Raw genomic sequence first — 14331 nt, forward strand, 5'->3', positions numbered from 1 at the left:
ATGAAACGAATAAAAACAAGGATAACAAATAATGTTACAAAAAAACTTTCCCTCCTGCTCATTCATCCATACACCCTCTACCTAATATGCAAGGTTCACTTTTATCCAAACTCCTAATTCTGCATACACTAATCAAGGTCTAAGATGTTACAAAATTTTCTGAAGTGGTTTTATATATAGGCTGACAAGAGTGATAACAGAGGCTGCCAAGTCCCTCACTAAAGAACTCAATAGCTGGTGACTCAAAGGTGAGTCAGTGTTAACTGATATCCTATGCATGAGGGAGATAAAGTATCAAACGAGATGAGTTGCTCAGGAAACCAAAGCAATTCTCTTGACCACATCTAATAGATCTATCTTTTTATGTTTATCACAACCTACAACGTGAAGGTCTCTTACCATGGCCTATGACCAATTACATTGAAACTCTAAGCTTTCATGAAGCTTAAAATAAAGGTAAGCAACTGACCCCTAAAATAGCCTTTCATTTAGATAAACTATATTCATGGGCTTTACTACAGACTAAGATTGCCATGATTTATCTCCTAATACTTCATGAATTTCAAAATACCTGAACTAAATCTGTGCTACCTACTATTCCAGAATGAGTAAACAAAAGCTGTCATATTTCACTACAAACATTTACTTAAATTTTTCCCATGTTAAGAGTCTGCAATTCTGCTACTGCTAAGTCACTTCAGTCGTGTCTGATTCTGTGCTACCCCATCCCTGGGATTCTCCAGGCAAGAACACTGGAGTGGGTTGCCATTTCCTTCTCCAATGCATAAAGGTGAAAAGTGAAAGTGAAGTCGCTCAGTTGTGTCCGACTTTTCCCGACCCCATGGACTGCAGCCTACCAGGCTCCTCCATCCATGGGATTTTCCAGGCAAGAGTACTGGAGTGGGGTGCCATTGCCTTCTCCGGTCTGCAATTCTAGTCCTGATTAAAATCCAAAGTTAAATATTGAGAACTAATAACCTTCCCAAACTTTAAAATAGGCCAGACATCATCTTCCTGAATTTTACAGAATATTGTACTTAATAATGGTGAGAACAAAACAAAATTTTGTGTGTTATAAAAATAATTATCATATGATGAAATGAGCTACAGAAGAATGGCTCTTAACTTCAGCTACACCAAGTTTCACAGAACTAAAAGCTTTGAATAATTTACTTGCTTGACCAAATAACTAAGTAGAGAGATTGTGCAGTCAGCAACCACATCCATCCTTAGTAATGAGTATGAGTACAATCTCACAAGCATGAAAGGCTATTGTGTGAGGAGGACATTAGTTAGCACACACCACCAGATGCTCTGTTTAGCAGACACTGATGCCTGCGTGAAACAGCTGTACTAAGAACACAGTCATTTTCAAAACAGAGATTCTTATAGCCAGCTGCTAAACAGAAATACTTTCTCCCCATATTGCTCCTGAAGATTTTACAACAAAAAAAAAAAAACTAAAAACAACAGTCACTTATAATGCAGATAATCTAGGAGGATATGGAGTTGATCCTAGCAGAAGTACCATTTCTAAACACACACCTATTCAGCGACAGGCACACACCTCACCAAATGAAGCAAGTGCACGTTAACAGGTACTTAATGCAAAAGAATGCGTGCATGCTCAGTTGCTTCAGTTGTGTCCAACTCTGTGACCAGGCTCGGCTGTCGTGGGATTCTCCCTGCAAGAATACTGGGAGTGGGTTGCCATGCCCTACTCCAGGGCATCTTCCCCATCCCGGGATCACACCTGTCTCCCCAGCGTCTCCTGCACTACAGGCAGATAAAACATCTTTACTGTTGTGCTTGCTAATCAGCATGTTTGTTGTAAGTACATATCAAGAAAAACTAATTATGCTGGGGAGGGGGAAATTGTGCAGCTTTTTAATCAAAGTTATGCAAATCAAGGCATAGATATTTCAGTAATTCACGTAGCATATTATCAGCTCCATTCCCCCTACAATATATAAAGAATTCATGGGCACAAAATAAAGACCCAATGTGCTGATTACAGAAGAAATACATGTTCTGAAGCATTCAGCTGGTTTTCAGAAAACTGCTAATTATGTGAAAATAAGTTTTATTGTATCTGTCCAAGGGAAGGATGATAATCTAGTTTATCAATACTGACCTTTCCAAACAATGTGAAATCAAAAACCAGGGCTTCTAGAGTGTTAGAGAAGGTTGCAAATGCATTCATGTTTTGTCTTTGTTTGTGTGTAAGAATCAGAGGAAGAGAGATGGTGTCCATAAGGTGCCTGACAGACCTTGAAGTCAGCACTGTCAACTTTTGGAAACCTCAATCAGCATCATTGGAGTGCATGTATGTGTGTTGGGAGAGAAGGCATTCCTCCTCAGTACTGATTTTATAATCAGAATTGGATTACACATTATCAGTCTGTGTTTATAACAACCTTCAACCATTAAAAAAAAAGTTAATATATTCTATACATTCCATTTAAAGAAAGTCAACGAATAGGTATTCTTCAGACTAAATTAAAATCCCAGCACTTCAGTTACAAGGCTGAGTTCACTTTGTGAGAATTTAAGTGTGTCCTTAGGATTTGGGCAGTTTCTATATCACACACAGAAACACACACACAATGTGTCAGTAAAAAGTCTGTGCAAAAAAACCCAATAATTCCACACATAATACACTAATGTACTTTTTTTTTTTTTTAATGGTATTTTATTTTATTTTTTATTTTTATTTTTTTATAGGATAACTAAAAGGTGATACGGAAGCAAGGACCTGAAAAGTGACAGGGTGAGCTCTTTGGCTATCTATGGGAAAAATATTCCTGGAGAACAACTAGCCAAGGCCTCAGGATGGCTGTAAGATTGGAGTGTGAGAACACCCAGGAGGCTAGAACAAACTAAGTGAGAGGAAGAGGTATGGAATAAAAGGTCAGAGCCAGAGAAAATAAGTTATAGAAAATAAAGTATGACCAGGAATGGAATAAATCAGTGAATTAGACCTATACATGCTGCCTGGAGGGATGTTCGTGTTACACCTACAAACCAATTTTCAGGGTCACATTTATATTACACTCCCCATTTTTTTTATTGAGGAGAAAAGGATGGGGACACAGAGAGGGAGCGAAAGAGGAAGAGACAGGCACCTCCTCAGTATATAAGAGGCTTGTATATTTGTGTTTGAGCATAAGAGTTTGGTGTACACCTCAAAGGCTTGTATTGATGTACCTGTGATTGAGCACAGAGCTGGGTGTACACCACAAACTTAACAATGGGTATATCGAGGAATGAAATTAAAAGGGAGAGGAGTATATTTTCAACTCCTTAATGCTCCTAAATACTACTTGACCACTGGCAAAAAAAATGGGGGGGAAAAAAAAAACAAAAAATACATACTCCTTCAAAAAAAACAAATCACAAGAAAAAAAACTAGTATCTACTCAAAGATATATAGATAGAGGAATGTCTGTGATACCATTATTTATATTAGTGAAAAACTGGGGAAAAAATCAACAAGGAATTGGTTAACTTGTGGTACTTACAATCAGGGTAATTCCAAGCACCTTTAAAAAGAAAATAAAGCAGGTACACTTAAAAACCTAAGATACAGTGAGTAAAACATACCAAAAAAGCAAGATGCTAACAGTGGGATACCAACTGTTTTTATAAATTAGTAACAAATTACAGGGGCTTCCCAGGTGGCATTAGGCGTAAAGAATCCACTTGCCAATGCAGGAGACACTGGCTGGATTCCCTGGGTAGGGAAGATCCCCTGGAGGAGGAAATGGCAACCTGTTCTAGTGTTCTTGCTGGGAGGATCCCCTGGACAGAGGGAAGCTCCAATATTCTGGCCACCTGATGTGAAGAGCCAACTCACTGGAAAAGACCCTGCTGCTGGGAAAGATTAAAGGCAGGAGAAGAGGGTGGCAGAGGATCAGATGGTTAGATAGCATCACCAACTCAATGGACAGGAATTTAAGCAAACTCTGGGAGATAGTAAAGGACAGGGAAGCCTGCTGTGCTGCAATCCACAGGGTCACAAAGAGGTCACATGACTTAGTGACTGAACAACAACAAATTAGAATACATTTAGAAAAAAATATGGAAGAATAGTCCCTGAATTTAACAGTTTTCTTTAAGAAGACATATTACAGGAGATTTTCCACTGTGATTTTCTCTAACAGATTTTCTCTGTATTTTTTTTAAAATGAGCTTATCACTCATTTGAAAAGAGAAATTTTTTTTATAGTATCACCTAACAAATTTCTGACATATCTCTAGCAGAATGTGACGAATGTAGGATAATCAATAAATGAGTACATTCAATTAGTTACTAAAGGAAAGATATATTTATTCAGTAGGTATCATATATGACATTTATTATCTCCAATTAGATAGATATTATTTCATTTCCATTTTACAAATATGGAAACTGAGAATAAGAGAAGATAAAAGCCTTTTGTCTAAGGTCCTTTTGAGCAGCAGAGTGCTGAATTAAGGTATATGGTAATCCAAAGCTCTATTTAGTGGAATAGATAATTGAAGTACTTCTCTGTAGCCTCAAACAAAAGAGTGAAATAATTCCACAGTACTGGCAGCCTCTCTGTAACACCTGCAGTTCTACTCATTTGAAGGTAAATAATTAACACTTACATCTCATTTTTCCCTAATACAAATACAGTAAGTATGTGGTTTTATCGGAGTCCTAACAATTTGGCACGGAGAAGGCAATGGCACCCTACTCCAGTATCCTTGTCTGGAAAATCCCATGGATGGAGGAGCCTGGTAGGCTGCAGTCCATGGGGTCGCGAAGAATCAGAAACGACTGAGCAACTTCACTTTCACTTTTCACTTTCATGCATTGGAGAAGGAAATGGCAACCCATTCCAGTGTTCTTGCCTGAAGAATTCCAGGGACGGCGGAGCCTAGTGGGCTGCCGTCTATGGGGTCGCACAGAGTCGGACACGACTGAAGTGACTTAGCAGCAGCAGCAGCAATTTGGCAAGAGAGATTTCGAAACTACTCTGTAAAACTTCTGCTAATGACCAGGTAGGCGCTTTACAACTTTCCAATGAAGTGTGATGTGCTCTGATGTCATGACAAAAGTATTGGTAGGTCCTATGACTCTAGAAAGAAACAAAGGGATTTAACAGCATTTGTTTCCTGATGACAATGTTCGGAGGGTATGGAGGATGAGAAGGGGAGAAATGCTGGGTCAGTGAGCCGTAGAAGCCATACAAGAAGGCCAGCAAAAGTATGAAGTGCTTAGTATTTTTTTTCAGAAGATTAGTTTTAGTTATATTTATGGGAACAAAATTGTATTCCTTTGTGTTTACTATGCAACCTGGGTTAAGAACCCCAGACAGATTTCCAGGGGACTAAAAATTCCATGAAATTAAACTGTTTATGCATTTTTCTGCAAAGTACCAGTTATTGAAGAAGGAATTCATAGGGCCTGGACTCCATCTCAGGCCTGTCCGTGCTGGCCATGCTCGGCTGCCTCTCCAGCGGACTCTGAACTCTCTGCTTAGTGCCTGTGGGGACGACAATGGAAAGATAAGACCCCCTCCAGACAGGGGAATCTTGAAGATCACATCCAGGCTACTCACTGCATAAGAGGAAGCATACCGTAATCACCCCTGTCTCCGGACAGGTCATAAACTTTTTTTCGTATTTATCAGGATGTAATCACAGGCTTATCGATTATTAACTGGTTGGAATGTAACTGCGGGCTTATTGACTATTGACTGTTTAGACACGTACACATGGGGTAGGTGGTGGGTTTAGACACGTACGCATGGGGTATAAAAGATTTTCACAAATGCTGGACGGGGTCCTTGGCTAAGAGGAGACTGCCTTGGGCCCGCCGGTGTAATAAACTGCACTCCACTATCTGCATTGTCCTTCTGAGTGAGTCTGTTTCCCGGAAAGCGTGGCTATAACATTATCATTAGCTTTCCAAAAAGATAGGACTCTCAAAAAAAGGTTTAAAAGTACCTTTCAATGTATTGTATATGCACACATGTTCCTTTTTTGTATACACTGAAGTACAGTTTTTTTGTGTGTTTTTTACTTTAGGGCTTTCTGTTTCAGGGTTTAGACCAGGGATTAGCAAACCTTTTTTTACAGTGGATGAGAAAGGAAATATTTTAGAATCCAATATGGTCTGTTGCACATTCTTCTTCTTTTTGTTTGAACAACTTTAAAATGTAAAGTTATAAAATGTAAAAGTCATTCTTAATTTGTAAGCCTAGCACCAGTTTGTTTGCAAACTCCTGGTAGAGTAACCATTGATTTATCTCCGTAGAAATAACACACATGACTTTAGGAGTCCAGGACTTTTTAAAAAGACTCTGAGAGGGTCACTAATCCCTTGGAAGTCTCAAGTTTCCACCGTCTCTGTAAAAATGAGATACCGACTTCTCCTACACAGCTCCTGTAACTATGAAAAAAGATAGCAAGTATTTGGAAGTACACACAGAGTGCTTTGCATATGGTTAGCAAACTGATTTTATTACCTGTGTCTCTATCTCATATGATAGACTAGTAATATTTATAAGTCAATATTAAGTGTCTGATTAGGCATGCTCCTTCAATGCAATCTACTTTATAGTGATCTGCTTTGGCTATTTCCAGTAACACAGTAGGGCTTTCTCAGAAGCCAACACATCTCTACACTACTGATTAGACTCAAACAGCTTCCTCATTATTACTCTTCTCTTTTCAATATGTAAGCCAAATTTTTAGAGCAAAGATTTAATTTTCAATATACTATTTTCCATCTAAAGTGTTTTAAATGCCTAAATCATAGTAATTCAAAATAGCTGAAGAAAACCCAACTTGCAAGAAGTTAAAACCAGCACTAAACTGGAGCATACTCAAGTATTCCAAGGTCACAAAACATTATACAGCACAAAGTAATCAAGTGTTTGCCTAGCAGACACTGATCGCTCCTCTTCATTTCTCACAAAACTGAAGGTCTTAAATATATACAAATGCCAGTATAATGAGCTTTAACTGTTTTCTGTTTTTCCCAGGAAGACTAACCAGCTTGAAAGCATGAACTATGCTATAACCATTTTTATCATCATACTCTTACAACACTAGCTATGGGGTGTGTGTGTGTGTTTTAGTCACTTAGTATTGTCCAACTCTTTGCGACCCCATGGACTATAGCCCACCAGGCTCCTCTGTCCACAGAACTGTCCAGGCAAGAATACTGGAGTGGGTTGCCATTTCCTTCTCCACTTGGTATGGTAGTCTTCAGTACTTCAGTTATCTTTAGTTACTAAAAATAAGTGATTATTTAAAAAATGACAATTATTTATCTAAGACAATGTCATCTTACAATTCCATTTATATAGAGATACTCATCTGAGCAGAAGTACAAGAAATAACAAATTAAAAATTAGCTAATACATTACATCATTACTCTAGAACAGCTAGAATGATACCCCAATGTCCTTGTCTTCACTATCCCAAAGTACCAAAGGTGAATTTTTTCTACTAATATAAGTAAAATTATACTTAGTAGCTATTTTAAAGTATTTTCCAGCCTAAGCAAAGATATTTTTAAAAATTTGTTTATATACAGAAACAAAAGTATGAAAGTGTAAGTGAATAAACACAGTACCATACATTTAACTTTACAAATGATTTTGTCAGCTTTCAGAGAATTCATTTTGAAAATTTTTAAGAAGACATTGATTACTAGAAACTATCTTTACTTCCAATATTCAATAAAATTTTAAAAAGTTATAATTAACGTAAGAATAAATGTTTTGCTTTCTCATCTCAGACCAAGGAAGAAATAACACAATTACAAGCGGCTCTATATAGTATGAGGCTTTCCAGACCAAGTCTAATTTAGTTCTCTGAAATTAATCATATATTAGAGAAGATACAGATAATTATGCTAAAAGACCCTATCAAACTAAATATAGACCTATCCTCAATCTCCAGTCACTAAGAATATGTGAAAATTTTCTACAAATATATATCAGAACATTTTTAAGAGTAAAAGAATGAAACAGTTTTGACAAAATAGTCATGCTCAGAAGATATTCCATGAACTTGAAAAGTGAAGTTTTCCAATATTTGTTCCATACTAATTTATTAAATTCAAACAGTGTCAATAAGTAGATGCCCCCTTATTTGTAACTCAGAGAAGTAAACACTTATACCTAGTTAACTGATGACCCATACTTTGCACTAAAGCAAAAGTCCAGCAAACTCAAGGGAAAAGCAGCCACTGTCTACTTACTATCACTACACTGCAGAGAAATGAAAAACATTTCAAGGGATTTTTAAAAGATTTCCAATAGAATGATGTTTTTAGCATTCAATATTATAATGATAATATCTTTTATAAAATAAAGTTGTTCAGTGAAAGGCTTTTCAAAGACATAATGTTTAAAAAGGGATAAAAATGATCACCCTCTACTACCCAGCTACTAACACTCTTCCCACTTGCAGTGAAGAGCAAGAGTAATGTTCATTTAGTAAGCAATTTCAAATGTATATAATGCCAGGCAGGCAAGTGTCATCAGTAAATGTAGCAAGTGGGTGGGGACTCACTCTATGTAAGAGCTTCCTGCACCTAGACTCCATCTCTCCCATCTTATTACTGCTAGGACGAATGCAGGCCTAGTGCTTTAAGGTCTTCCAGATTTTCCTAAGAGAAGCCAGAAATCCAAATCATGCAATATTATCCATTTTTAAATGCTGGCAATGAGGAAACAAAAAAACTACAGTGCAAGCCAAATTAAAAGCACCTACGAACCAGATATGGCCTTTGAATATGCAACCACTGCTGACTACTCAGCAATGATACCCTAGGAAGAGAAGCATCAGTAAGAATCTCAAATACCTGACTCGCAAACCCTAAACTCCTCAGGACTATTACTTAGATTTCATGTTGAAGATGGGTTCTCCATGTAGTCAAGAGCACTGGTAACCCATAATTCTCTGCTAATAGGAAATTAAATAAAAACAAAATTTTTGAGAACAACAAAAAAAATGAGCGAAGAAAAGAACACTGCGGGTAATCTTTTTCTCTTGAAGACTAATTTTTGATTAATAATAATTTTTAAAATGATGGCTTTAATTTACTATTTTAAAGTGTACATTTTAAGAAAAAACAAAAAAAATTAACACTGAGATAGTGGCATTGGAATATTAATAAAATTAGAATAATATGTAAAAAAATGTATACTCGTTAAAAAAAATACTACAGCCTTTACCAACTATGTTACCTGGGTAAAATGAAGTGTCTATCAGCTAGGTCCTTAGAAAGCAGCCAACCACTTAAGCTGCCTTCTCATCTCCTGATCAGAACTGGTAGCCCTGATGGGCCACTTTAAAACACTTTCACTTTAGCAATATGAAAATGGAAAAACAAATGAAGAGGGGGAAGAAGTGACAACAAGGCCAACTGTTAAAATAGTTCTCCTTTATAATAATTTCAAGTGCCAAAAGACCCTAAGATTCAATACAGTTCTCTTTACTGCTTTAGCTCTACTAAGTAGATTAGGCAGCTAAAAAGGATAAACTAGCAAGACCTTCTATTTGGAAACAAAATCTGCTGGATTAAAAATGAAATGCTTAATAGGGTAGCACCCAAAGATTTACCCTTATGATTTAAATTAAAAAAAATTTAAAAGGAATCTTTCTCAAAACTTCTAATTTAAGGGGGGAGAAAAGCTGTACAGTCATATGCTTCTTAAGAGTTCTCAGTTATTTGAAAGCATACCTCCCACATACATTATTTTGATGGCATACTTTAAAAATCCCTTAAGGACAACACAGTATAGTTTAAGAAAAAAGGGTAGTCTGGCTGTATCTGAGCTGGATTTCACCATCTGACAGTTGTGTGACTTTAGGCAAGTTATTTAACTACTCTGAGCACTGTTCCCCATCTATAAAAAAGGAGAAACCACAGCTACTTTAATTCTCATTATGAGAATTGTGACACATCTTAAATGTATTTTAATTCGTTCTCTTTGCTGAAACTTGAATTTGCTCCACAACATCAGTAGTTTAAAACATTCCTGGCAGAACAGCTACACACAGATAAGAGAACTCAACACTTTCTGAAGCAGCACTCTCCATCCTCATACTTTTATCCTTTTCTTTTACTAAACTAAAATCAGCTTCCTAGTTACTTCAATGTTACCCCATCAATGACATTCTAGCTAAATCTTATTAAGTACAGCTAATTCAATCCTCACTAAACTCCAACCTCCATTAGGGTTGAGACTGTATGGAAACCCTGTACCCAGAATAATGGTTAAGCACAGAGCAGTTGCACAGTAAATATTTACAGACTGAGTGATATATTCTGTGCAGTACTTACTGACTATTCTTTGGAATATAGAGCCCAAGAGTGTAGACTTTTGGAGGTGACCATTTAACTTTTCAGGTTTAAAAGTTGAAATATCATAATACCCAAACACACCCAAGATTTTTAGGTTTTCTAAAAATCCTTTTGGATACAGTAAATAAAAGCAATTTGACTACATTTTAAATGATGATGCTATTCAATTGAACAGACGCTAAAACTTCCTTCAAAGGAAATAAACATATTAATGGCTCTATAACTGCTAATCACAATTTCCTTCAGATTTAACTGAATTTCAAGTCAACACTGAAAACAACTAACCAACCAACCAACCAACCCAAAATGACATGTAATCCCATTACCGCTGGCTAACCTGCAAATAACCCCCAAATATCAATAATAGCTTAGTCAAGTCTTTGGCATCTTAAAGCCACTTAGAAAATATTAGAACTGAAGTTGTGAAAACATATCAAAATCTGTAACAACTTTCTCTCATGACTTTCTCAGCCACACACTGCTATAAACACCTCACTGCTTAAACACTATAACTCACTGAGAATTTAGTCACATATTCCAGAGCTGAAAGAGTAGGTTTCATAAGTATGTTCTACTTCACGGAACAGGAAATCAGACAGTGAATGACCAGTTCACCATCCTGTGCAAATCTATGGAAAATTTTCCATTATAAATTTCTGCCACTTGAAGGTTTTAAGCTGTCACTATGCTGTTAGCCTAAACAAACACAATTACTAAGGCAAACCTGCCACATAATACAAGTCAATACTCCATCCCAAACAAAAGCATTCCTGAATTATCTGGGTCACTGATGTTTTAAACTGTGGTAGCAAGTTAGTGATCTAGAAATATGTAACTTCCACTAAAGGGAACTAGGTGAGGCAAATACCAGACTACATAATTTTATGGTAAAGAAGAAAATCCTAAAGGGTTAAACACTTTAAGTTAAAAATGTATCTGTTTTAGAAGAAATAGCCATATATGACCCTTCCCAAAGTGAAGACTCCAGCCCCACAAAATTTCTTTTCCCCTTCCACCTCTACGATATTAAAAATAAATAAAAACCCAAACCCTTGTACATTAATCAAAATAGTACACTACATAAAAATCAAGCCGCCAGATATAGGTAGGCTTTACAAAGTTAAAGTCACTAACCTATCTTAAAATACTACCTGCTGGGCAATTTCAGGTACTGTGGGAGGAGCCTACAGCCAAGTAGAGTTCAAAGGTCAGGGGGCAGCCTGGGGTTGTGCTACAGAATTTACCCCAGACGACATTAACACAAAAGGTACAGAGAACTACAAGATGTATAGGCTCCCAACTCGTTTCCAATTTGCAGTGGAAAAGTATTCCTTTCCAATAGATGCTGCCTCTGCCTTGAAAGTTGCCAAAGCACCAAGGCAAAACTGGCCTGCGGTTGCAAAAATACAACAGCTCTGGGCTCCCAGCACACTCCTCATGCCTGTACTTGGTGTCCACGAACAGTTTCTCAATGTGGCCAAGGCGATGCTGCAAAGCTGCCCTCAATGCAGCAACCACCTAGAGAAATAGTTTCTCAACAGTCCCAGAGCCGTCCGGGGAGGGAGGGACTTCCCTTCCATTTTCAATATGCTGCTTCGACCCGCGCTGACAACACCGTGGATGCCCAAGAGCACACGTAAAGGCTTCCAGCTTCTTATTAATGCCCTTCGGAAGCAAAGAATGTGGGTACTTAATCGAGGGCCCTGGCCAGGGTGGGGAAGAGCCCTGGAAAGCAGGGGCTCTATAAGTCTCTGCCCTTCCCACCCAGCGACGGAGGCAATGCCCTGCCAGGCTCGGGGTCCCAGCAGCCAGGGGGCCCTCGCGCCCGGGCGACCTTCCCCCGCAACCTTCCTCTCACCTGATCTTGTAACTCGGAAGGGTGTGCTTGCGCTTGATGATCTTCTTGAGCTGGTTGACGATGAAGGAGGTGAGCTGGGGCAGGGGCCGCCCTTCGAACTGGGAGCGCACCTCGAAGTCGATCCGCGGGTCCTCCACGAAGGAGAAGAACCAGTGGGTGAAGGGCACGCGGGTGAGGACGAAGCGCAGCCTCCCCACCACCCGCGATAGCTTGACGAACAGGTAGGCGGACTTGCCGAAGACCAAGTCCACGTCGATGGCCAGGTGGAAGCCCCCGTTGTACTCCACCTCCGCCTCGAAGGCCAGCTCCTCGGGGGTGGTGGCGGGGGGCAGCGCCTCCCCCTCGGGGCCATCGGGCTCCCCGGTGGCCGAGGGCGCCACGGGCCGTAGGAGCCGGATGGTCTTGATGAAGGGCACGGTCTCACCCAGGAACACGTCCCGCAGGCTCAGCCCCTCCAGCAGGCGCCCAGCCGTCTTGGTCTGCAGCAGCTCCTCGAACTCCACCTTGATCTTCTTGGTGACCCAGCGGCGGGCAAGTGCGGTGTCCCGCAGCTCCCGGAACAAGAACAGGATGATGGCGTTGAGGAAGTAGCAGGTCTCGCGCGTCGGCGGGGCGGGGGTCTCGGGGGCCGGGGTCGCGCCGCCCTCGGGGGGCCCGCCAGAGGGCTCCTCAGCCCCGCCGCCGCCGCCATAAAGGTACTCTCTCAGGGACAGGCCCGGCACCGGCTTGATGTAGCGGAAGCCGTCGGCCGCGCGGGCGGCCTCGTCCGGCGGCGGCTCGGGCTGTTTGCGGTAGAGCAGCAGGAACTGGGTGAGGAGCGTGAGGAAGGAGCCCAGCACGGCCGACGCCAGGATCATGAGGAGCAGCCCCATCCCGCCGCCGCCGCCGCCGCCGCCGCCGCCTGGGGCGCCCGGGCCCTTGCCCCAGCGCCCACAGCGCCGCTTTCTTCACGCCGCCCTCCCCGCCGACTCCATCTTGAGGACATCGGGCGGCGGGGGTCGGAGCAAGCTGCACGCTGGGCCTCGACCGGCGGCTCCGGACCGCGCGCTGCGGCGCCCGAGCCTGCGGCGGCCCAGCGCCCCCTCAGACACTCCCGGAGGCGGCTGCCGGGGTGGCGGCGGCGGCGGCGGGGGCGGGAGGGGGCGGAACGGCACCTCCCTCCGGCCGCCGCTCAATGGACGAGCGGCGCGTGACGTCAGGAGCGTACTCGCTCCCGGCGGCGTCGCCTGGCAGCCGGCGCCCGAGCATGCGTACGCGGGTCCTTCTTCACCTCTCGGGCGCCCTTCCAGCCCCGCCCCCCACGCCAACATTCTAGTCCCCCGCAGTCCACGTGGCTGTCACTTCGGAAGCCGCTGTCCGGATCTAGGATAACCGGGCCCACCGGCTGGAGGATAAGAGGCCGGGCGGAGAGGGCGTGGCGGCGTGTTCTTGATCCCGGTCATCCCGTTATCTTCTAATGCGCCCATCCCCCTTCATTGGCCTCGGTCCCTGTCTGTTACCTCTGCTGCAGTGTGATTCTTCCACTCGCGCCCCTGAGAATGGGCTGGCGGCTTTCCCTGCAGGGCAGCGCCGCAGAGGATCTGAGCTAGCGGTTCGGAGACTTTCCAAGCCGAGGACAAGATTGCATTGCCTCGGAGACTGCCGTAACCGACCATCAGTCTGACCAACAGACGCTCTGCGTCCGCAGAGGGTGGGCCCTGGGAAGGAGGGACAGACCAAAAAAAGGCGTCAGATGCGAACTAACTTTACTACCTAGATAGATATTTGAGATTTAAACCAGAAGGACAGAAAAGAACCGCTACAAGGAATGAATGAGGAGTGAGATGAACTTGCCAGATGATTGGAAGATGAATAGTCACCGTCAAGCTCTTGCAGTGGGTTAAGCCCCTGAGTGTATTGCCACATTTAGCCCATTTAAGAGACAGTTTTAGTTAGCTACCAGTTTTAGTTAGCCACCATCCGTTTTACAAATGCAAACGCTGGCGCAGAGGGAAAGGAAGTTGCGGGTTACACAATGGAGACTGGTTTGTCTAAAACTAAACCCTAAGTCTTCAGTCACTACTCTGCACTAGGATAACAAGATTGCTAGAGTTGGAAGGGGGCTGATTGGTTCCCTGGG

The 14331-nt window shown here is 41.7% G+C and overlaps 1 protein-coding gene across 2 annotated transcripts in view; it reads right to left on the bottom strand.

Moving 5' to 3' along the window:
* PDZD8 (PDZ domain containing 8) overlaps nucleotides 1–13893 on the bottom strand; it is a 76487-nt gene extending 62594 nt beyond the window's left edge. The window contains exons 1-2 of one of the 2 annotated variants that reach the window (XM_043926034.1): nucleotides 12213–13893; nucleotides 5809–12019 (exon numbers count right to left, since the gene is read on the bottom strand). In XM_043926034.1, coding sequence (XP_043781969.1) covers nucleotides 11857–12019; nucleotides 12213–13084 — 1035 coding nt within the window. In that variant the 5' untranslated portion in view covers nucleotides 13085–13893 and the 3' untranslated portion in view covers nucleotides 5809–11856. Of the gene's footprint in view, nucleotides 1–5808; nucleotides 12020–12212 lie in introns of those variants that run through there. The other variant, XM_043926033.1, reaches the window with a different exon arrangement.
* Between the last annotated feature and the right edge of the window lie 438 nt (nucleotides 13894–14331).

The sequence above is a fragment of the Cervus elaphus genome, chromosome 15, assembly GCF_910594005.1.
Source record: "Cervus elaphus chromosome 15, mCerEla1.1, whole genome shotgun sequence".
Lineage (NCBI taxonomy): Eukaryota > Metazoa > Chordata > Mammalia > Artiodactyla > Cervidae > Cervus > Cervus elaphus.